Here is a 23,652-nt window from a genome sequence, read left to right on the forward strand (position 1 = left end):
TTTGGATTAATTTTTCCATGCGGCATCGGAGGAGTTTCTTTTTCAAAGAGGAGGGCGTAGTAAGGGCCAACGGATTAACCCCTCATTTCCGAAAACAGATGTAAATTTTTCCGGGGTAGGTTAGACCACCGGATGACACGCCACGGTGGAACATGGTGAAACAGCTGCGGAGAAACACAGTTCCGGCCGACCGGCATGTGACCGAAAAAGTAATCCCCAGGTTTTATTCATATCCGTGTGGGGGATATGCAAGCGGGTGTTGACCCAGCAGCTGACGGTCACCCCACACCTCTGCATACCTTTCTGCACAAGGCATGCAGTTAGGCGTCGTGGGCAACTTCCCTGTCGCTACGAGGTAGCCAGCTCTCGGACCCCCACGGCACCACACCCTCTTGCCACATCTCGTCGACATCCTCCAATGTCAGGCCCTTCGTTTCTGGGACGAAGAAGAAGATGTAGAAGAAAGCGAAGATCAGACAGCCCATAAAGACGTAGCCGTAGCAAAACTTGATGGCACTGGTGATTCGTGGGGTAAAGAAGGCAATCAAGAAACCCCATATCCAGTTTGCAGCTGTTGCAAGCGCCATAGCTCTAGCCTTCACTCTAAGTGGGTATATCTCGGAAATGATAACATAGGCAATCGGAGCCCAGGTGGTGGCGAAGAAGAAGATGTAAATGCAGGTGAAGACAATCATAACGTTACCTGCTGGCTTGGAGGATGGTTGATCCTCGCCATTTGGCCACAACTTCGTGACGCCAACGGAAGCAAAAATTGCCATACAAATAGCCATGGCAAAGGCGCCCCATATCAAACACTTTCTTCTGCCAAATTTGTCAACGGTGTACAGAGAGAAAAAGGTTGAGCCAAAGTTCACGATACCCAGCACAATCGACGTGACGAACGGATCGTCCATTCCGACAGCGTTAAATATGGTGGTCCCGTAGTAGAAGAAATAGTTGTTACCAATAAGTTGCTGCAAAGACTGGATAAAAATACCAATAATCAACCGTTGGAAAATCTTCTTTTTAACGTTAAACAGGTCAACGATCCGAGCCTTACCCGCTAGCTTTTCAAGCTCGATTGCAGTCTGCAAAGTATTTAGCTCATGCTCGACGATAGGGTGGTCTTCTGCAACCTTGTTGGCCCTCGCAATAGACATCCGGGCCTTGGGTAGGTTTTCGGCCTCCACCAAGTAACGTGGGGACTCCGGAACGAAGGCCATGCCTCCAATCATTAGGAGAGCCCAGGCAAAACCCAACCCCAATGGAATTCTCCATTGTCTGGAGTCAGTGTAATTGGTTTTTGTTCCATAATTCGTGCAGTATCCGAGAAAGATACCCGCGGTAATCATAAGTTGGTAACATGACACAAGAGAGCCTCTCAAGTGCTTTGGGGAGGTCTCAGAGATCAACATGGGCGAAAGAACGGCAATACCACCCACACCTAAACCTGAAATGATTCTACCAACGAAATATTGGTACCACTTGTCACTTGCGCTGATTTGGATAACTATCCCGATGACATAAACTGCCGTCACAGTCGCAAGACCGATTTTACGCCCATAGGCATCACCAATCTTGGATAAGAATATACCACCAACAGCACAACCAATGTTAAAGATCGAGACAATCAATCCAGTCCTGTCATCACTGAGTTCATACTCTCCACTCGGGCTCAGCTGGCCAAAACGCGCTATGAAATCTGTTTGTTTGACGAAGCCAGAAATCGTACCGGTATCCCATCCAAAAATAAAGCCACCGAATGCAACCATGAAGCAGCATAAGCACGCAAAGATATAAGCTGAAAATGGCTTTGTCTCTGTCGAGATTACCGATACAATATCTTTCTTGCTCTCAATGGGATGCGAATTCGAACCATCTCCCGAGAGCTCGCTTTTAGACGGCGTCATACCTTCAGAAACGGTCATTTGAACGTGTTTTTCCCACAGCAGTCTCAAATAGTCGGTCTACCTGAAATGGGTGAGGTGATAACGATACTTGTCATTTACGAGACCAACGGTCGTCTTCGACTTTTATAAAAATTTGATTATTTTACGAAAGCATCAAGTGGTTACCTATCCTTGCAATGCAGCGTACAACGCCATGGTGATCCCTTGAGCATACCGTTGCATAGTGTTCTGTTGCGGCACCATATTAGGAATAAACTTGGTGTGCCGGTATCCTCCTCAGCTCTCTAGCCGCCTTCTGGGGTGTTTTTCCTTATGGCATCGGCGCTTTCAAATCTGACGCAATATGTGCCTTACGGATAATTTTTCTACGGACGTTTCTATGAAAGCCGCGGAAAAATTGGCCCGGATTTTAACGCTTCCGAGGCCACGAGGCGGCTAAGTGAGGGGCCGATACAAAGGCTAGTGACGTTATTCTTTGAACATACGTTATGCACCATTGTAGGTAAACAGGCATAGGCTATGATGTCGTCGATAGCAAGATTTAGGACTGCTACTAAAACTTATGATAGGCTGAGGAACATCTAGGATAATTTATAGGATGCCACACAATGTCGCGCTATACAAGTGCCAATCAAAATAGCGGATCAAAGGCTCACGTGAGTCGCTGGAAACGATGTTCATCAGCTGAGATAGCACTTATCAGTTTTCGAACTCGGAAATGAAGGTCACCTCCGACCAAGCAAAGCCCTTGTACTCAGAACCGGCATACGTCAACAACGCTTCATTCGCATATTGGTATATGTAGGGCTTGGTCCCGACAACGCCACTCACGATATTCTTCACAAAAGCAGGGATCTCAGCCATGACATCAACCCGCTCGACTAGATTTTTAAGCTCAATATCCACGCGCGCGGAGAGTTTCTCCGCAGAGGCAACCTCCTTGTCCGGCACGGAACTGGGGATACCGGTGAATTTCATGGAGAGTGCCTTTGGAACCGGCCATCCAACTTCATCGGTTTTTGGCTTCACATGCTCCACCTCATTGTCTATCGTGACAGAGAGGACACTGTCTTTGTCACATAGGATACCTATAGACACCTTCGTGTTGGCATAAGATTTTGGAGTAGTGAACTCCATCAGCAATACAGAGTGTGTCTCCGAATGGAAGTTGAGGAAATTCCAGGCCTTGGCTGCGTGGTGTGGCTTCATCCCCTGTAGAGCAAGGATCATCACAGAATAGTCATTCTTGAGAGTAATCATTTCGCCATGTACCACCACGGTACCGTTGACAGAATTTCTCGGCCAGAACACGTGACGCATAGTTCCCCATGGTTCTTTAGTGTTATCTCCGTAGTAAGTGGTTGGATCTTCACCAACCTTCACACCCGGCGTCAGCCGCTTGAACGTGATGTCTACCACGCTGTCAGCCGTAACAGACGACTGCAAGGTATAGGACGTAGCAGTGGAATCTAGCTCTAGCGACAAGTTGTCGGCGTAGAAGTTAGCGCCCTCAACACGAAAATTTTCTAGCTTCGTAGAAGTCCATGTGCCAAGCTCTGGGCGGCTGGCATGGTGTAGCCTGAAAGTGAACTGGGCGGTCCGTGGCAGTCCACCGATCTTGGAGTAGATGATCTGCGCAAACCCCGCCATTCCAGTCTGTATCTGCGTGAAGTAAAACGTCGCAGTTTCAACATGAGTAGAACTGATGTTGCGCCACGCCAAATCCTGACGGCTGGTCTCATGAAACGGCTGCTTTCCACGCACCCGCTCAGTAGCGCTGTGGATGAACTCCGGGCCGTATTCAGGCTCGGCAATCCCCGTAACCGAGGAGATTCCTCCTTGTATCCACTTAAGCATCGTTATCTGCTTTCTATACGCCAGTCTGGGTACTTGCTTCAAGTTGTTGGAGACAAGTGAAGCAGAAGCTATAAAAATGTTGCCAACGGTGTCGAACCAAGATTTTAATGGCTGTGTCACGTGGTATAAATTATGCCTGCCGCCACGCTACATAGTCTCGAGGCTTGTGCTACCTCTCAGGTCATGTTTACGTTATCAATAACCATTCGCTATTTATGTTACGCATTTGTTGCGCTGTTGTATTTACTACTGTGTAGGTGTTTGCGCCCAGTTCTGAAATAGGGTTACTCCGGTATTCCTCTAGTAAAGATGCTGGTAGTCCACCTTAGATGAGCTGCTTACGAACACCAGTTACCCGCCATGTGTCCCTTGCAGACATGCCGAGGCTGCACATGTGTATGTCTGAGATTCTACTGCCGTTTTGTGTCTCAGATGGGAGATGTCAATGCAGCTTACCCGGGTGATGATGCGATGCGGTTGACGAAATTCTGGTAAAGGGCCATTGCCGTTTTAGTTCAGGAACGGTGTCTGCAGCTACAGGCTGGACATGGAAACAAGTGAGAAACGGTATGGTAACAGCGAAAAAAGCTAGTTTCGCCTTCCAAAGCTGGAGGAGGTGTGTGTGTAACAGATAAGGTTCGTTGCGGTTGCGGTCTGTTGGTAGTGTATAGCGGTGGTTAAATATTCATTATGACGCCAGGTTGAAGGACGCATCTTCGTTGAACTATATAGGAGTAATTACAATGGTCAGTATCAAATGTCTGTCGAGGCCATGTACTTCATGCGGATAAAGCCCCCCTGCCCGTGCCTGGTGGAGGCGAAGGCTGCCGCTAGTGTTTCCACAAACTACAGAGAAGACGGAGTATTAGTTTATTGAGGAGATAATATTGCATGTTTAGTTGTAATAGTACAGAGAAGTTGGTATAATCGGATCATGGGGGTTGAGTCATACTAATAAAAAGACTGATGGCAGCCCTCGGAGGACCGAACCAGGCAGAGGCTGTAAGACAATTGAAGCATGAAAGGTTGCCTCTAGGAGAGGAGGGAAGAGGAGAAGCAAACTATATTGCAAAACAAAGGAAACAAAAAGTGCAATGAACACATAAGACGGAAAATTCAGTAATATTGTTCGGCGTTGCTTGTATGTGGTTGATCGTTGAAATTTAACAGATTGTTCAATCCGTGTTGATCATCATTATGCAAATCAGTATGTTGGTTTAAAAATTCGGGTGTTTTGGGTATCTGTGTGTCAGCAAGGTGCGCAGTGAGGAAATGCGAACCTGCTGCGGTCGAAGTACTTGGAAACTCGGTGTTCGTGGTCTGGGCAGTCTCATACTGATCCGGATCCTGTATATCGAGTATGTCGTCTGTAGAATGCGGTCCGTAATTTCTAAAAAATGCAGATTGTGCCAGGGAGTGGGGCTCTGGCTGTAGGACGATCGCCTGTGCTGGATCACTGCTGTGGTGCGGATGAGAATGAGGATGAGGTTGAGGTTGAGCATGGGGGACTACATGTGTCGTGCTGTTGTAATCAAGGATCAGCGAACTCATAAACTTCAGCGACGCCTCAAGGCCAGTTAGCACATGGGGAAAGTTGGAGCCACCCACATATGCATCGCTGACCTGACGACCCTCGGAAAAATCTTCGCAGATCGACCACTGATTAGAAGTCAGCTCGTCGTTCATGTCCGAAAAATACACCGCAAAGTTCGGCGGCTTGGAGACGTTCAGCTTCAGTTCGCAGACCTGCTCCGCAGCAGGTGCCGTAGTTTCCTGCACTACATTATTCGCATCATCCTCGTCCTTTTTACCACCTTCTGCATGAAGTAGCAGCGAGCAGTTCAGTACGGAGTTGATTGGGAAGAAGATCCTGAATAGAATCTTCGTGTTATTGGCAATGGCCGAGAAAAAGTAGTTTACCTCAAAGTTCTTCTTGGAGATCAGCACCATCAGATCGGTGGCGTTAGACATGATCATGTTGATCGACGTCGGTGAGAGATTCGAGAGATACTTGATGTTCGACAGGCTCTCGCGGTGCAGGTTCCCACTTTTCAGTCTCTTCCAGCTCCCCACCGTCAGAGAGTTGGCGTCTATGAAATAGTAGTTGTCGTTGATGTTCAGTGGGATCTTGTCGTACTCCACCGTCACAGAGATCGAGCCAAACGTGTTCATGTCCGTGGCTGCCGTGCGCTGGTTGAAAGTGCGGTCGCTCTTGCGGTACTTTGCACGCCGGTTCTGGAACCAGATCCGCACGTTTTTCTCCGGCAGCCCCGTCTGCTCTGAGATGCGCTTCCGATTCTGCGCATTCGGGTTCGGGTTGATGTCGAACTCCTTCTTCAGCAGCTCCAGGGCCTCTCCTGTCGCGCGAGTGCGCTTGGACTTCGGCTTGCCGCCGTCCGCCGCCTCCGCAAGCTCCCCATGACCCGGCGACTTGCTGTTGCCCGTCGCCTCCCCATTGTCCGACCGCAGTTCCCCGTGCCCGTTGTTCAGCATCTCCTCTGGCGACCCGAACTCCTGGTTGAACCGCCCGAACTCCCCACCCGGGTACTCGAAGTTGTCCATGCCGCGTCTCGCTTTCAAATCCGGCCCACTGTACTTGCCGACCTAAAATTTCCACCTGCTTGCAAACGAGGCCGTCGATCCTACTGATCTACCTGTCGCCGCTTGAGTTCTTTTCTGTATCCGCTGCAGCGCCTGCACTCTATCGTGCTAATTCGCAGTACTCCACTGGATGCTGAACACCTCGGATGTGTTGCGTGTGCGCCTTGTCGGACAGTAAAATTTTGAGGCCCCGACAAAAAAGGGGTCAGAAGGAGGGTCAAATTCTGCCTGGGCGAGTTTTCACCATCACGTGATAAATAGCTCCCTCTGTACGGATATACACCAGGCGGGGTTACGAGGGCCGCACGGGACGTGCGCCGCCGCGATCGGCGGCTGCGGGGGCGTGACGGCAGCACTAGCTGCCCGACCAGCGCCACGTGGACGCACGCAGACGCGCGCGGACGGCGTGGACGGCGGGGCCCGATGGTCTTCCCCAGCGGCGTGCCGACCGGCAGCGCACGCCTGTCGGAGAGGCGTTGGCCGCGTCGGCGGCTGCGAGCCGCTCGTGCGGAAGGACCGTTGCAGCGGGGGCACAGGCGCTTCCGGATGGTGCCACGTGGACGCTGGCGGGACGGCGATCAACAGGAAGCAGGCCAGGGGACGACGGCCAGGGGCGGCGCCGCATTCGGCGGCTGACGGTCGTGCGAGAAGACTCCTGAGGCAGTCACGTCGCATGCCGCGACCGGTGGCGCAGGGGTTGCACTCGCGACCAGCAACGTCCAGGAATGGCGACAGCGGGGGGTATATAGAAGGCGGCACTGGCAGCGGCAGAGCTGCGGTTGGGGCAAGATGAGTGAGCTGTTCGAGGAGATCAATGTGCCGGAGACCGGATTTACGTACCTGCAGCCTCTCGGGCTGTTCATAGACAACGAATTTGTCGCGCCTATGGGGGGCTCGCAGCTGCAGACGACGAACCCTGCCAACGGCGAGTTGATTGCCACTTTTTACGCGGCGGGTGCGGCAGACGTGGACGCTGCGGTGGCAGCAGCGCGGCGCGCGTACGAGGAGCGGTGGCGGCACACTTCAGCGCAGGAGCGAGGTGCGCTGCTGGCGCGGCTGGCCGAGCTAGTCGACGAGGAGCGTGAAGTGCTGGCTGGGATTGAGACGCTGGACAGCGGCAAGCCGTACCACACCAACGCGCTGGCGGATCTGGACCAGGTTGCATACGTGACGCGGTACTACGCGGGCGGCGCCGACAAGATGCACCAGGGTGATGCGTTTGCGCTAAGCCACACGAAGCAGGCGTACACGCTGGAAGTCCCGTACGGGGTTGTGGCGCAGATTGTGCCTTGGAATTACCCGCTGGCGATGGCGAGCTGGAAGGCGCAGGGGTGCTTGGCCGCGGGCAACTGCGTGGTGATCAAGCCCTCGGAGAACACCAGTCTGTCGCTGTTGTACTTCGCAAGCCTCGTGCGGCGCGCAGGGTTCCCGCCAGGCGTGTTCAACGTGCTGCCAGGGCTGGGGCCAGAGGTTGGGCAGCGGCTTGCGGAACACAAAGGCGTCGACAAGATTGCCTTCACGGGGAGCACTGCCGTTGGGCAGAAGGTGATGGCTGCTGCCGCGATGTCGAACCTCAAGGACGTCACCCTGGAATGTGGCGGTAAGTCGCCCGCCGTGATCTTTGCGGACGCAGACCTGGACTCTGCAGTCAATTACGTTGCCGCGGGTATTTTCTATAACTCCGGACAGAATTGCACTGCGAATTCTCGGATATACGTCCAGGAGGCTGTATACGACGCCTTCTTGGACAAGTTTCGCGCCCATGTCCGCAGTACGTATTCGTTCGGCTCGGGTCTGTTTAGCAAGGACTGCAATATGGGGCCAGTGATCTCAAAGACCCAGTACGATCGCGTCATGGGATACATAAACCACGGAATCAATGAAAAGCTCGCTTACGAACAGTTTGGATCTGTACCGGAGAAGGGCTACTATATTCCTCCCACAATATTTCTGGACGTTCCTCAGAGCTCGAGACTCTGCCGTGAAGAGATATTCGGCCCTGTGGCCGTAGTTGCGAAATTCAAGGACTACGATGAAGCTATTCGTTACGCTAATGACACTAACTATGGGCTGGCATCCTGCGTTTTCACTGAAAACATACGCGTTGCGCACCGCTTTGTCCGTGATGTCCAATCTGGCACTGTGTGGGTTAATTCCTCTAATGATGAGGAGGTGGGAGTGCCTTTTGGCGGGTTCAAGATGAGCGGTATCGGAAGGGAGCTGGGGAAGGCAGGCCTGCAAACTTACCTCCAGACTAAAGCAGTACACCTGAACTTTGCTTAGATAGAGCAACTCATATATTAGAATCACTTCATACATCAACTATATATCATTATGTATATGACTATGCCAGAGGTGTAGTGGAACCACTATTTATCACGTGATAGGCGTTGCGCGGTCATCCCGCCAGTACCTGCGTTGCAGAACGCGGGCGACACATTCAGCAGGTGCTATATACAGTTGTCGAGGACAGTATGGCACGCAGTACCATTATAGCAAGTAAGCCGTGTGCTGTTTGCATAAAGCGTAAGGTCAAGTGCGACCGGCTGGTTCCCTGCACGAACTGTGTCAAGAGAGGTGGGGCGGCAGAATGCGAACGAGCAGACACCATCAAACGTCCAAGACTCGGAAACCCGTCTCCGGGGAGCGATTGGCTTCTCTTATGGCAAGAATATGAATACTGGGTGCTCAAAGTGGGTATATTCAAGGATATGCCCTCAAATAAACGGGCAGCAGTAGATCTGAATGCAGATCTGAAGGCTGTGAAATTCTGGAGCAACTACCTACAAGCAGAAACTTCCTTCAAGTTGCTGGACTACTCCATGGAAAAGCTAGGTGGTCTATATTTTGGGTGCCTGAGTGATATAGGTGAGTTATACCTAAAACTTGAGGAATACTGGGCGCGCCGTGAGAATAAAGACGAGCCGTCAAGTATCGACGAATATCTCTGGGACACATTAATATGGGCAGTCCTTACTATGGCAGTCTACTATATGCCCCTGAGTGAGCTTTCATCTATTATGGACGACCAACCGGTTGTAGATTGGTATGGGCAAAAGATTCCCGGGTGGTCCGAGGAACTACAACATGGATTGTATTACGGATTCTTACGAACCGCGCTCACTCATCTGAAAATGGCTGATTTCATGAGCTGCTCCGATGTAAGGATTATACAAATTTACCTGATTCTATCAAGTACCTCATTCATCCAGTTGGAAAGATCCTTGGCCGACAGTGTGCTGGTACAATGCATTCATGTAGCGAAGGCTTTACAGGTGGACCAATTTAGGCCCATGGTTAGCGATTCGGCTGCTTTACGGCTAACAAAACTGACAGCCCAGAAGATATGGTACCGGCTCTGCTTCTGTGACTATTTGCAATCTGGGCCCAATAAACTTCTATGCATTCACACGGAAAACGATTCGCTGATAACACATGCAGCTTACTATGAGGAAATGCCAGGGGTAGATATATACCAAAGTGAAGATACATATGAAACCCTACTCTGGAAGCTTATCTCACTTGACAGAGACTTAGAACAATATTCTCTGAAAAAGCCGTCTTTGAAGTCACTGGACGCCATCAGACGTCAATTAGACATATTCACGGTAAAATTGGATTCAATTGATGATATTCATTCATTTAATTCCAAATTTGAATCTTTTCAATCTAGACTGATTTTAAACCTCACGTACTGGAAGTCCTGCAAACTATTTCTGTCTTATTATTCTTCACAAACCAGTAATGATCAGCTGAACACATATACAGAAATTATCATTGCTCTAGTGTTGAAGAACATAAAATCTAACTTATCCAGTTTCAATCGAAACCCATATGTGTTGTACGCTTTGTCTTTATTGCTTGGGTACCATAGCATGAAAAACGTGTTTGATTACTCTGAGCAGAACGAACAACTCGTGGTGGACTTGAGAGAACTGCTCAAAACGTATCTTGTGGCATTCCAGCCAACATGCATTAAAATACTACTGGTAGCTAAGCGGGTAACAAAACTAGCATACCTATGGAAGAACATTCGCATTATAGATACTGACGATCCAGTGCAACATCCAGTGTTTAAGATCTTAAAGGCGGATATAAAAGCTGTACAAAAGAAGATGAACAAGCTTCCAACGCTTCTAAACTTTGATACTTCCGCCATTGCCTTGGAAGATGAAGGCGAAACAAAAGAAAGTACCGAATTTAGGGCTATTATTAAAGAGTTTGAAACACAAAATAGTTTCCAGAAGATTTTATATGGGAATTAATAGATAAGACTAGCATCTTTCGAAAACTTTATATAAACCAGGCAGATTAGCTACCTCTACAATGTCCTTCAGAAGTCTCGTCGACGCTAGGAGTCGCCTCTTTATCGTTGGGAAAACCACTTGTTCCAGAACTGTCCCAATATGCTCTGCCTTGGAAATATAATAAGCGCGAACATCGCCATCGATTGTGTCGTCGTTTATATCTACGTGCTCAATAATCTCAGGAATATAGAACAAGGCAAGTTGTCGAAGGATTCCTTCTAGGCACTCCTTTTCCGACGACCAATCTACCTTAGTTCCCATTCTGTAGAGGAAAAATGGAAGTTTAGAAAGAGGCGGGACATAATCCTTTAAAAGTAAGGGTACACTCTTAATGCGAACGTTCGTCAAATCGGTCTCGTCTCCACATATTTCAATCGAGTAATAGTTCTCTAGCATTTCTCTCATGTCCCACAACTGTTGAGTTATTTCCAAAATATTCGATTGCGACGCATTATCAATCTTAGATAGCAGTTGGTATATCGCTAAACCTTCGCGATTCTCAACCTCATCCTGGATATAGATTTTCCCGAAGTTTGCGAAATCTGTGAGTCCAATTTGATAGAAAAGTTCGTTACATAAGGAACCATAATCAACCAAAAATAACTTTAAACCATGCTGTATAGATGCAAGTCGCCTTGTTGCATCAACGACACCAACATAGGTCATATCTGCAAAGACACTTGTTAATTCCTTATGCATATCTTCGTCTACTTCCTGCTTTAGAGTTTTGATGCTGGTGAGATTTACTTCCGTTCTTTCCCGCTGTACGACTTCATACTCATTATTCAATAAGGTTAAAATGGCTCTAGACTTGGTATGATTAGGCTCTTGTGTAGAGGTTGTCATCGATGTTGCTGTATCTTGGGAGTCCTCGCCAATGCTGCCAAGTTCATCACTTGCTGCCGCATGTGATTTCTTTCTTAAAGAAGTGGAAAAGGATGAGCTGGTAGAGCTTTGACTTGCTCTGACATAATTAGTAATTTTAGCTTGGCTACCATCAGTCCTGACAAGCATGTTTTCTGCACGTTTTGCCTTTGGTTGTGTACTTGCGGGGGTCGCTGATTGCCGGAATGCGGAGGACACAGTTGAACTATGTTTCCCAGGTGTCAAAGAGCCCGGTTTAAAAGTTCGCGAAGTATCCAGCTGAGATAACCGCTCATGGAGCAAATTACCAATGCGCTCTATTAGCTCTTCTTCATACAAAAATCGTACTTCACGCTTTGTAGGATGCACATTAACATCAACATTCTCCGGTGTTATGTGTAAACTCATGTAAATAAACGGTTTGTTACCTTTCGGCAAGAAGTTGGAATAAACTTGGGATAGGGCTCGCCTCAGAGGATCACAGGAAACAAGGCGGTTATTAATGAAAAACACAGCAGGTATAGATTTCTTGTTGTTAAAGTCTGGAGTTGTAATCTGGCCCGAACTGGATGTAAGACCGTGCTCAGGGTCTGCAGAAATATCTACCTCAACTAAATTGGCAACGACTGGAGCACCAAATACAGCCCGTATCTTGTCTGATTTTGAAGAAGTCCCACGTACATTTAACGCGTACTGTGTTTCGCCAAACTTCTTACACGAAAATCCCACACCATCCGAATGGATTGCGTACTTGCCGACCACATCCACTATTTTCGCAAACTCTTCGCTTGGAGATCGCAGCGCCCGCAGCCTGGACGGCACATTGTAGAAGAGGTCCTGTACGAGGATTGTCGTCCCATCCTTGCCTGCCGTCGGCTTCGGCTCCCCCACCATTACCCCATTCTCGTAGACAGCCTTCCATGCACACTGATTCTCTTTCGTTTTCGTCACCACATGTAGTCGCGCAATGTGAGAAATGCTGGCAAGTGCCTCTCCGCGGAACCCGTACGTTTGGATGCGGCTCAGGTCCTCGAACGACTTCAGTTTGGATGTCGTGAAGCGCTCGCATAGTATCGGAAGGTCATCCTTCATGATCCCGCACCCATTATCCGAAATTTGCAGCATCTTTATGCCACCATCTTTCACCAGGATATCCACATTAGTTGCCCCGGCATCTATGCTATTTTCCATCATCTCTTTGAGGGCATTGACAGGAGAGATAATGATTTCTCCTGCAGCAATCTTGTTGACTACCGACGCCTCAAGCGCCTAAACGGGTGATGTTAGTTTACATCAATATTTAGCATCTGATAGCAGCATACATACCTTTATTCTGGATGGGAGATGCATGCGATACTGCGGAACACACCTTTGAAGATATGATGTGGTTGCGTTAAGGATCAAGGCAGCCGAGTGCTTTTCTGTCACCCGGACATGGTGAAAATCGGGAATTCTCTGGGCGTCGGAGATGCCCATCTTTGAAGGCAGCTAACGACAGAACTACTGATTCGAAGTGACCAAAACCGCGGAAGCAACCAATAAGCATGTCAGATGATGCTGTTAATCCGAAACGGAGGCGCCTGACCAGTCCAGATAAGGGGGGTGCAGAAAGAGGAGCATCGGGAAAGGAGTTCCAAATTCTACAAGGGTACCGCAACTTTGAAGATGATGTGGCACACGATAGAGCTACCGTCGCACGTACGGGAGATATTTCTGTCGCTGTGCAGCGGCTGGAAGAGGTTAATATGCTTTTTAAGCAGGCGGGCGATCTGAACCTGAGCGTCAATTCTCTTTTTGCCCAGGATTCGCATGCCGTGATGAGCGTCAGCGAACTTGCAAGCTTGAGTATACGCAATCTAAAACTGACAAATGCGGGGAAGCTTTTGAGCCCTGAGGAGTTTGTCAACGGGGCGAAGCGGTTTCTGCTGGAAGACTACCTTGAGTTGAATCACGTGAGTGTACCTGGCTCTATGTATCCGGAAACAGACGATGCTAGCAATACCCAGAACGACAGCATCGAAAATGATGGAGATGCTACCAGCGACGCTCTAGATGAGAGCACCAATCAGCATGCGGATGCTGCTCTTCGCCAGAGCATGCAGCGCAACTCCTATCTCAGGCAATTCGAAGCGTATGGAGATTTTGCACAGTTCAACTGGTTTAAGATGGGTGCGTTATTCCAGCAACTTGGCGGCGCACCAACGCTAGTGGACCACATGTTGGGGCCACTCGCAGTTCAGAAGAAGACGCGTGTGGCGACCCAGCGGCGGGCAGTGGAAAACGTCGGAGCTAAGACGACAGCAGAGGCAGTTACGCGCGAGACGCTCAACTCCAATCAGTCAGAGACCACTCCGGAACAGGTTAAAAAGTGTTTCCAGGTGCTAATTCAGAAAAATGGCTACAATAGTATCAGTTTATTTCGATTTATCATTGATCCCAGCTCTTACGCTCGCTCAATTGAAAACCTTTTCTACACTAGCTTTCTTATCAAGGAAGGACGGCTAGTCCTAGAAGATGACGATGAGGGCTTCCCGGCCATCCGACCCAAGGAACCCCTCCCGCAGGATCCCGCCGAAAAGGAACTGGAACGGCAGCGACGGAATGACGCGCGCCAGAAGCATATCATCTTCCAAATGGACATGGCCACGTGGAGGAAGCTTATAGACAAGTTCCACATCACAGAGTCATTTTTACCGTGATCATGTATAAATAGCGCGCATCTACGTATCACCCGCTGGCCGGGCGCTGACCCAACCAGGCACTGCTAGCAGCTCATCTATCGGCCACTTCGCAATGGTCAGCGCGGCAACGTCTGTCGTCAGGCCGTGTCCCTCGTAGAGCTCGATGCCCGCCCAGCCGATCATCACCGCATTGTCTGTACATAGATCTGGAGCTGGATAGTGAAAGGAGTCGAACGGTCTGAATAGTTCAGTCTCGAGTCTGGCACGCAGGCGCCGGTTGGCGCATACGCCGCCGGAACACACAAACTGTGCCACATCAGCAACCTTATCAGCATTGAGCCGCAGCACCAGGTTAATCTTGGTAATCAAATGGTCGAATATGGCCTCCTGAATCTGAAATGCTGCTACCCGGCGTTCCGCCTCGGACAGCGGCGCCGCGTGGCCCTCAAGGCCCCTATTCACCGCAGTGATGAACGGACAGAACGAAAACGCCTGTACGTCGCGCCGCTTCGCCTTGTTCGCGAGCGGCGTGGGCAGCACCAGCGGAAGCAGTTCGCGGCGCCGCGCGCCCGGCGGGTCTTCGTCGATGAACCGCTCCATTTCCCGCGCAATCATGTTGCCGCGCAGACCTAGCACGCGCGCACACTTATCCAGCGCGTCGCCCACAGCGACGTCGATCGTGTTGCAGAGCACCTCGTGGTCCACCGCGCTGCGCGAAAGCACCAGCATTGTGTGTCCGCCGCTCACCAGCAGGCTCAGGAACGGGAACTGCGGCTCCCGCCCGTTGCTGGCCAACCGCGGCACCAACAAGTGCCCCACCATGTGGTGCACCCCGACCAGCGGCCGCCGGAGGCCCACGCTTAGGGCCTTGCCGAACGTCAGTCCTGCAGACAGCGACCCGGGCATCCCCGGTCCGCGTGTCGCGCAAATCAGGTCCACAGGCCCGGATTCCAGTGCCCGGCCCACCAGTCCCCCGATCCGCCGCTGATGGTGCTCGTGCGCTTTCGTCGGCACAACACCCCCGTCGCTGGCGCTGTCCAGCGTCTCTCGATAGTGGCACACCACCGCAGGTGCGCGGTAGCGCGAGCTGCGGTCCAGAATTGCGACACAGGTGTCATCGCACGACGTTTCGATGCTTAAAACGCGGTACGACCGTCCCAGACGCCGCCACAGGGCTCCTGGAAGAGCCAGCATTATCTAAGCTTATGGTCCCGCCGTCCGCCAGGTTAACAACTAGATATCACAACGCTGCCGGCCTTAGTGAGTCTGAGTACGAAGGGCATCGCCGCGCTCGAAGTCTGAAAATCTGAGATGCATCGTACCGGCCAATCGGCTTCAGAAAAATATTCAATCTCAATCAACAGTATAGCGCATGAGAGACGACGGTGTCTGCGCGAACATACATAGGATCAATACCAAACCATATTGACGGGGATCTGAGTCCAACCACGACATCTACTTCCAGCAGATGTTTTCTTTCACTTCCTCGATACCCGTGGTTGGGACACACCACGAAGGTGGTGTGCATACGCGAGGCGGACAGAAAGCCGGCGCAGATGGGCATGAGGGCGATATGCCAGACCGCAGCAGTCCGGAGGGAGAGCCGTCGAGTGCGCACAGCCCGCTTCTGCACTGTGTGCTGGCAGGAGGGATCGGCGGGGCTATAGGAGACTCGGTGATGCACTCGCTGGACACCGTAAAGACACGGCAGCAGGGCGCGCCGGGCGAGGTGAAGTACCGGCACATGATCTCGGCATACCGGACGCTGGCGCTAGAGGAGGGCGTGCGGCGCGGGCTGTATGGCGGCTATGGAGCGGCGATGCTCGGGTCGTTTCCCAGCGCGGCGGTATTCTTTGGGACGTACGAGTGGGTCAAACGGCAGATGATCAACGAGTGGCAAATCCACGAGACGTACTCGCACCTGGCGGCAGGCTTCCTGGGCGACCTGTTTTCCAGCGTGGTATACGTGCCCAGTGAGGTGCTCAAGACCCGGCTACAGCTGCAGGGCTGCTACAACAACCGGCACTTCCAGTCTGGCTACAACTACCGCGGCCTCTCCGACGCAGTGCGCACCATTGTGCGCACGGAGGGCGTGAGCGCGCTCTTCTTCGGGTACAAGGCCACGCTCTCGCGCGACCTGCCGTTCAGTGCCCTGCAGTTTGCCTTCTATGAGCGCTTCCGGAAGTGGGCGTTTCTCCTGGAACGGAAGCCTGTCGACGGTCACCTCTCTTTCACGGCGGAAGTGGTGACGGGGGCTTCCGCGGGCGGTCTTGCCGGCATCATCACTACCCCCCTGGACGTCGTAAAAACCCGCATCCAGACGCAGCCGCGCGGCTCTGCTGGCACGCCTGACGCTTCGGCCCCAGCCCGACTCAACGGTTCCATCTTCCGCAGCTTGTTAGTCGTACTTCGCTACGAGGGACTGGGTGGCGCCTTCAGCGGTGTGGGCCCCAGGTTCATCTGGACCAGCATCCAAAGCAGTATCATGCTTCTCCTATACCAAACTGCTCTGCGCACCCTGGCGCGTAGTCCCCGGGCGGAGCCTGCATCTTGACGTAAGCGAGATAGACCAAACGATACCATTGAGTAGATGATCGCGGGCTAATATTCAACATGATATCTGTAGAAATAATGACATAACTTGTACATACGGAGCAACGCGCCCGACATGTGGCGTTACTCTTGGATGCACGCCTGCGCTGCTGCAGGTGCTGTGCTACCTGCATGCCGACGCCACGGCGCCGTTGTTCTGCAGCATGCGCTGCACGGTCTACACTACGCCGCACGGCCAGGGTATGCAGCATGCGCCCTCATCATTTCGAAGCGCATCCGGAATCCTCTGCTCACATCTGTTCACGAATGTCCTAATTTCGAGTTTTACTAGTGTTGCCCTGCTTTCAATATCTAAACGGTTGCGAATAGGTGCAAAATAGATCTTCCGCCCCCTTTCCTCAGTCCGCGAGGTTCACAACCAAACAACAGTCCTGCCATTTGAACGACAGGGGCTCGCAAGCACTAGCTCCTGGTCTAAGATTGCGGTGTAAACGATTGGGTGCTGTGGTTTTTAACTTAAGACCAAGACAGGCATGCAGTACGTCGGTAGAGCGATCGGGTCTGTGACCAAAAGTTGGTCGTCGATCAACCCCGCCACGCTGTCTGGCGCCATCGATGTGATCGTGGTCGAACACATGGATGGTGAAATGTCATGTTCACCTTTTCATGTGAGGTTTGGCAAGTTCCAAATCTTCAAGCCGTCGCAGAAGAAGGTGGAGGTCATCGTCAATGGGCAGCCCACAGACATCCCGATGAAGCTGGGGGACACGGGGGAGGCGTACTTCGTGTTCCAAATGGACACAGACCTCAACAATATCCCGGAGGAGCTGATCACCTCGCCCGTGGTGAGCGCGGCAAGCTCTCCCAGCTTGTCGCCACGCATCTCGCCCGGGGACGACAAGAAGCTGCCGGAGCCCGATTTCCTCGATATCAACGACGGCAGCACGGACGGCACCTTCTCACCCAAGACTGAGGGCGACTACGTCTCCACGGTGGAGCGGCCGGTGACGCCCACGCTCAAGAGCGGCAGCGTGTTCAAGGAACGCCTAAACAAGAAACTTGAACAGAAACGCATTCCCAACAGGGTGGACAATAAGGGTAACCTGCTGCTGGATATCGAGGGCTACAAGTCGAACCAAGAACGGGTGCACGATACAGACGAGATGCTCAAGATGCTGCTCCAGGAGGAGCTGGGCCAGGACAACGATATCTCGCCCTTCGTGAAAGAAGACGACAACGGCCACATCCGCATCGTGAACCCCTACGATCACCTGAGCGGGGGCCCCTCCCCACCAAGCTCGCCCGCATCCTCGTCACTGTCAATGGAGACCGTGCCATCGAACAACAATGGCTCGGAAGTGCAGTCCGAGTACACAGACTCGCTGCAATCGTTAGAGACGCTGTCTCCACTGCCAAAGAACCCGACGGGGGCCAACTACATCAAGTCCATTAGACTAACCTCGGATCAATTGCATTGTCTGGACCTAAAATACGGCGAGAACGACCTGACCTTTTCCGTCGACAAAGGCCGCGCGTTCGTGACCGCCAAGCTGTTCCTGTGGAAGTGGGACGTGCCCATCGTGATCTCCGACATCGACGGCACGATCACCAAGTCCGACGCCCTGGGCCACGTCCTCACCATGATCGGCAAAGACTGGACGCACCCGGGCGTGGCCAAGCTCTTCACGGAGATCCAGCGCAACGGCTACAACATCATGTATCTGACCGCGCGGAGCGCGGGCCAGGCGGACTCGACGCGGAGCTACCTCCGCTGTATCCAACAGGACGGCTGCACGCTGCCCTTCGGCCCCGTCATCCTGTCGCCCGACAGGACCATTGCCGCGCTGCGCCGCGAAGTCATCCTCAAAAAGCCCGAGGTCTTCAAGATCGCGTGTCTCAACGACATCCGCAAGCTCTACTTCCACGAGCTGCAGGCCGCCGACGCTGAGACCGCCCCAGCCGATGGCCAGCCCACGCCCTTCTACGCCGGCTTCGGCAACCGCATCACCGACGCCCTCTCATACCGCACGGTCGGCATCCCCAGCTCCCGCATCTTCACCATCAACCCCGACGGCGAGGTCCACATGGAGCTGCTCGAGCTGACCGCCCTGCGCAGCTCGTACGTCCACATCAACGAGCTCGTCGACCAGTTTTTCCCGCATATCCGCCACTCCTACCTGCCCGACGACGACCTCAAGAGCCTCTCGCCCACCCCCGGCTCCCCCGCCTTCCACCCCGAGGAGCGCTCCTTCTACCGCCAGCACGATGAGAAGTTCTCCGACTTCAACTACTGGCGCGACCCCGTGCCCAACCTCGACGACCTCTCCGACTCCAGCTCCGTCTGCTCCGCAGAACCCTCTTCCCCCGCGCCCTCCACCAGCCCCACCCCCGCGCCGGACCCGCCGCTCGAGCCGCTGGCCTCGCCGGACCCGCCGCGCCCGCCCATCGACGCCCTGTTGCCGCTCCAGCCGCCGGGGCTTGGCGTCCGCATCACCGCGCCCCTCCCGCGCCCCGCCGCGCCTCCCACCGCCCCGGCAGACCTCAGCGACGACGACTACTCCGACGACGAGTTCGACGAGGACGAGTTTGACGACGATGACTTCCCTCCATAGCCTTACGTACATTACCCGGCTGTCGCCCCGACAAAATCCTGCCTAATCTTTAGGGGACCGCGATCTCCGCATCGTCCCATCAAGGCTGGGCCCGATGCAGCCGCGGCACCTGGAGCCTGCTGCCCCTGTGGCCGTCGCCCCGCTGTGCGTCCTCCTATCCAAGCAAGGGCCGTGCGCTGTCTGCGCGCGCCCACGGGCTGCTCCGGCCCCCGAACACGCTCTGCGCGATAAGAACTATATATCCGGCGTCTACGGCCCCCGGGCTCCTCCTCGCGGGAGCCTGGTCGTGCGCAGTCAAATTCTGTAATTAAGCCTGTCGATACACTTAAGCAGAAACAAAGGAACACGAAAAAAAGTTGAAAAAGGCTGTGGCCTACAGGTGGCTTACTCCTCTTGCCCCGTTATCTACAACAGCGCGTCGCCAAGGAGCGAAAGCAGCAAGCAGTCGAATTTAGTGAGCTGCCATTGGCCAGCAAGAGTCGTAATTGGCAGCGGTGGATACGCGTGATTTATTTGTTTTTGGTATCTCCCCCTCGAGACTGGGAGCTCCTCCGATGGACGGAATCACAAGCAACTGGGGTGCAAGCAGCGGGAGGTCGTCAGCAGGCGGCAAGACAGGCGCAGACGCGCCGGATGGTCACGGGGACGAAAATGGGCGGGCGGACGGCGGCGGCGGGCTGCTGAGCGATGTGCTGGTGTCGGACGCGATGGCCAAGAACTCGCGGCAGCTGCTGCACGCGCACATCTACAACTACCTGGTGCACAACAAGCACCACGAGACGGCGAAGCGGTTTCTGAAGGAGGCGGACGTGCCACTGTCGAAGGTGATCCCGGACGGGACGATGGACGGGCAGCAGCTGCTGTACGCGCGGATGCTGATGAACTCGCCAGAGACGTTTCTGCTGGAGTGGTGGGAGTCGCTGTGGGCGCTGCACGAGCTGGTGGAGAGCCAGCCGGTGGAGGCGCTGATGCTGAACCGCACGTTCAACGAGCGGATCACGCCGATCCTGCCGCAGCACATGCTGGTGCCGGCGCAAGCGGCGCCGGGGCTGGCGCACCAGCAGCCGCCGTACATGGCACAGCCGCCGCACGCGCCGCAGGCGCAGGCGCGGCCCGCGCAGCACATGCAGTTGCCGCAGGCGGCCGGGCGGCCGGGGCCGCGCCAGGTGTTGCCGCAACAGCAGGGCCACAGCCCGCACCTGATGGGCATGGGCATGTACACACAGCCGTCGCCAACGCAGGCGCAGGCGCCAGTTCAGCCCTCGCCGGAGTCGCAGCCGTTCCAGCAGCAACAGCGGCAGCAACCGCATCACACAAGCATGGGCGTGCCCCTGCAGTCATCAGGTCAACACGTGGGCCAGCCGGCACTGTCTCATTCTCCTACGGCACCAATTAGCCGGAATCCACAATTGCAACAGGGAGCCCCTATTCAGAAAAGTGCGGGCAGGCAATTCCCGAGCTCGGGCGGTGTGCCTAATCTGAGTTCGTCTCCATACAATCCACCGAGTAGTATGCAGGCAGTGCAGTACTCTCCAATGTACCCGCAGTCACCGATGATGCTGAATATGAACCAACCGGTGAATATGCATTCGCAGCAAACGCGTGCACAACAGCCTCAGAACAACGTCAACCACTCTAGTAGCGTTGGCGGCACTGGGCCACCAATGGATCCGATGGTAGCATATATACAACAGCAACAGCAACAGCAGCAGCAATCACAGTCACAACAACAACAACAGCAGCAGCAGCAGCAGCCGCAGTCGCAGCCGCAACAACAACAGCAGCAGCAGCAGTCGCAGCCGCAGCCGCAGCAAAAACCACAACAAACACAACCACAGCAGCAGCAGCAGCAAACACAACAACAAACACCACCACCACAACAAACACCACCACAACAACAAGCACCACCTACTCTACAAAAACCAAAGCCACAGCAATCACAGCAGCAACAGCAACAACAATCATCACCATCACAACCACAACATCATCAGCAACCCCAAGCACTACCACCCGCGCCACTACCACAAGCACCAGAACCAGCACAGCAACATTCGCAACAACCTCAACCTCAACAACAACCCCAGGCGCAACAGGCAAAATCACCTTCGCAGCAGCATCATCAACAGCAAGCGCAAGCGCAAGCACAACAGCAGCAGGATTCACAACAGGAAGCACCGCAAACACACACACAGATACAAGCACAAGCACAAGCACAAGCACACGCACACGCACACGCACAAGCACAAGCACACGCACAAGCACAAGCACACGCACAAGCACAAGCACAAGCACAAGCACAAGCACAAGCACAAGCACAAGCACAAGCACAAGCACACGCACAAGCACAAGCACAAGCACAAGCACAGTCACAGTCACAGTCGCAGCCACAAGCACAAGTACAAGCACAATCTCAGGCAGCACAAGCACAAGCACAAAATCAGGCGCAGCAGACCCAAGTACCCCCTCCACAGCATGCGCAGCAACAGCTACAATCGCAGCCTCAGCAATTGAAGAAGAATATTCAACTTCAGGAGATGCAGCAGCTACATGCCCAGCAGATGGTATACCAAATGCAAAGTCAACAACAGCGACAGGTATCTAATATCCAAAAGCGCCCCCGCAGGCCAAAGCGGGAATCACCTCAAAGGATATTGGAATCGCCCAAGAAGAAGGGCCATCTCTCGGTTCCGGCGATGCCGGCGATGGCTAGCTTGACTGCGAGTACAGGCCCGGGCTCGAGTCAGCTGAAAAAAATGATGCCAAACAACTTAGAGAAGATAGAAATTAAAGGCCAGAAAACCAACACTCAGCAAGCCCAGCTCAACTGGACCAAGCTACAGCAACAACAGCTGCAACAACAGGTACAACAAAAACAGGAGCAACATCAGGATGAGCTTGAGCAACAGCATCAACAACAACATCAAGAAAAAGAGCAAGAGCAGCATCAACAGCAGCATACACCAAATCATCAGTTGCAGCTGGACAAACAATCTCAAGATCAACTGCAACAGAAGTCCAATATTGAGGGCGGGACGGAGGCACAGCCGCAACAACAAACCCCACAAAGCGCTACGCCTCAACCCCGCCAGCTCTCTCAGCACCAGATACAAGCGCACCAACAACTATCGCATGATACCAAAGCAGAGGAGCAGTCTCTCACTGAGCATCAAAAGGCTGAAGAAGCTACTCCCAAAAGAGTGCAGCAGGTCCAGTTTACGCAGGCGTCCCTGCATATTCAGCCTTCGGCCATGATCCGGGATGACCATATGGTACAGGAGTCCGAGAAGGAGCAGGAACCTCAAAGTCAAAAGCATCATCTTCATCATCCGAACAATCAGCAGCAATTGACGGATCCCACGCCGGCTAGGGGTCAGCCGCCACCACAATTACATCCAGAACAGCAGCAAAGAAAGCAGGGGTCGCCCATCCGAACATCACAGCCGCAGGGACAGGCATCGCATCTGAAGCAGCCATTACGGAAACCATCGCATCAGTCACACAATCAGCCATCGTACCTCGCCCAGAACATGTCCCAGAGCCAGGGCCTGCAGCAGCTGGATTTTATGAACCCAATGTCTATGATCCCACCGGTTCGGGCTGCAACGGCGGGCAATATCTCCGTACAGCCCATCGCCGAATCGTCATCAGCCGCTAGCCAGCACCACGTGATGTCAACTCCTTATGGGCCTGCGGGTGTTAACCCAGAAGTCGATGGGCTCGATCCTCTTTTTTTCCAGCAGCAGGTGCGCTTTCCAGGCTCCATCTTAGACCCTGCCATGTTCAAGACTCCGGCATACGCACAGCTCTCGTCACAGGCAAGTAGGAAAAATCCACCGGATAACGTCTCCGATAAAAAAGGTCGTAAGCAGACAGGTGCGTCCTTTCAGCCTGCGCAGGACGGTCTGCAGTCTGTTCAGGACATGAACACCATCTTGCCTGACACTTCTTCGCAAGATCGAGCCGAGGACCAAAGCCTCAGTACGCCTCTGAACATGGACATGGATTTGGACCACTTCGATATCACCGTCTTTAACAATGACTTTATGGGCTCGTGGAAGTGACCACGTGAGACCTTGTGTAACATTCAGCATCGTGGCGCAGTATTTTTCGTCTAGCTGCAGAGTAGGCTCTTGTAGCCTGTAACGTCTTGTATCTTTACATCAGCTCTATTTGTCTACTAATATACGCTTTTGTCACAATATTTGTACATTTACTTTGCCATACGCAAGATACTCCTGCCAATCGCAACACCCAGCCCTCGGCCCTT

General features: G+C 52.9%; 11 protein-coding genes across 11 annotated transcripts; 6 read left to right on the forward strand and 5 right to left on the reverse strand.

Moving 5' to 3' along the window:
• Positions 1-320: 320 nt before the first annotated feature.
• AGOS_AFL204C (sugar porter family MFS transporter) lies at positions 321-1,928 on the reverse strand (the record flags this gene model as incomplete). Its single annotated transcript, NM_210700.1, has 1 exon — positions 321-1,928. The coding sequence occupies one exon, from the start codon at positions 1,926-1,928 to the stop codon at positions 321-323; it is 1,608 nt and encodes a 535-aa protein (NP_985346.1).
• Positions 1,929-2,609: 681 nt separating this feature from the next.
• SVF1 (Svf1p) lies at positions 2,610-3,767 on the reverse strand (the record flags this gene model as incomplete). Its single annotated transcript, NM_210701.1, has 1 exon — positions 2,610-3,767. The coding sequence occupies one exon, from the start codon at positions 3,765-3,767 to the stop codon at positions 2,610-2,612; it is 1,158 nt and encodes a 385-aa protein (NP_985347.1).
• A 1,116-nt stretch (positions 3,768-4,883) lies between these two features.
• Positions 4,884-6,329, reverse strand: PHO2 (Pho2p; the record flags this gene model as incomplete). Its single annotated transcript, NM_210702.2, has 1 exon — positions 4,884-6,329. The coding sequence occupies one exon, from the start codon at positions 6,327-6,329 to the stop codon at positions 4,884-4,886; it is 1,446 nt and encodes a 481-aa protein (NP_985348.2).
• An 828-nt stretch (positions 6,330-7,157) lies between these two features.
• Positions 7,158-8,651, forward strand: AGOS_AFL201W (AFL201Wp; the record flags this gene model as incomplete). The annotated part of the gene is made up of 1 exon (NM_210703.1): positions 7,158-8,651. One exon carries the CDS (start codon positions 7,158-7,160, stop codon positions 8,649-8,651), a length of 1,494 nt encoding a protein of 497 aa, NP_985349.1.
• Positions 8,652-8,842: 191 nt separating this feature from the next.
• Positions 8,843-10,633, forward strand: CEP3 (Cep3p; the record flags this gene model as incomplete). Its single annotated transcript, NM_210704.1, has 1 exon — positions 8,843-10,633. The coding sequence occupies one exon, from the start codon at positions 8,843-8,845 to the stop codon at positions 10,631-10,633; it is 1,791 nt and encodes a 596-aa protein (NP_985350.1).
• A 9-nt stretch (positions 10,634-10,642) lies between these two features.
• Positions 10,643-13,015, reverse strand: MLH1 (mismatch repair ATPase MLH1; the record flags this gene model as incomplete). The annotated part of the gene is made up of 2 exons (NM_210705.1): positions 10,643-12,808; positions 12,866-13,015. 2 exons carry the CDS (start codon positions 13,013-13,015, stop codon positions 10,643-10,645), a joined length of 2,316 nt encoding a protein of 771 aa, NP_985351.1.
• A 68-nt stretch (positions 13,016-13,083) lies between these two features.
• NSE4 (Smc5-Smc6 complex subunit NSE4) lies at positions 13,084-14,238 on the forward strand (the record flags this gene model as incomplete). The annotated part of the gene is made up of 1 exon (NM_210706.1): positions 13,084-14,238. One exon carries the CDS (start codon positions 13,084-13,086, stop codon positions 14,236-14,238), a length of 1,155 nt encoding a protein of 384 aa, NP_985352.1.
• A 21-nt stretch (positions 14,239-14,259) lies between these two features.
• QRI7 (putative N(6)-L-threonylcarbamoyladenine synthase) lies at positions 14,260-15,414 on the reverse strand (the record flags this gene model as incomplete). Its single annotated transcript, NM_210707.2, has 1 exon — positions 14,260-15,414. The coding sequence occupies one exon, from the start codon at positions 15,412-15,414 to the stop codon at positions 14,260-14,262; it is 1,155 nt and encodes a 384-aa protein (NP_985353.1).
• Positions 15,415-15,688: 274 nt separating this feature from the next.
• MME1 (Mme1p) lies at positions 15,689-16,774 on the forward strand (the record flags this gene model as incomplete). The annotated part of the gene is made up of 1 exon (NM_210708.1): positions 15,689-16,774. The coding sequence occupies one exon, from the start codon at positions 15,689-15,691 to the stop codon at positions 16,772-16,774; it is 1,086 nt and encodes a 361-aa protein (NP_985354.1).
• Positions 16,775-17,306: 532 nt separating this feature from the next.
• PAH1 (phosphatidate phosphatase PAH1) lies at positions 17,307-19,385 on the forward strand (the record flags this gene model as incomplete). The annotated part of the gene is made up of 1 exon (NM_210709.2): positions 17,307-19,385. The coding sequence occupies one exon, from the start codon at positions 17,307-17,309 to the stop codon at positions 19,383-19,385; it is 2,079 nt and encodes a 692-aa protein (NP_985355.1).
• A 554-nt stretch (positions 19,386-19,939) lies between these two features.
• Positions 19,940-23,446, forward strand: MSS11 (Mss11p; the record flags this gene model as incomplete). The annotated part of the gene is made up of 1 exon (NM_210710.2): positions 19,940-23,446. The coding sequence occupies one exon, from the start codon at positions 19,940-19,942 to the stop codon at positions 23,444-23,446; it is 3,507 nt and encodes a 1,168-aa protein (NP_985356.2).
• Between the last annotated feature and the right edge of the window lie 206 nt (positions 23,447-23,652).

Source organism: Eremothecium gossypii, chromosome VI, assembly GCF_000091025.4.
Source record: "Eremothecium gossypii ATCC 10895 chromosome VI, complete sequence".
NCBI classification, from domain to species: Eukaryota; Fungi; Ascomycota; class Saccharomycetes; order Saccharomycetales; family Saccharomycetaceae; genus Eremothecium; species Eremothecium gossypii.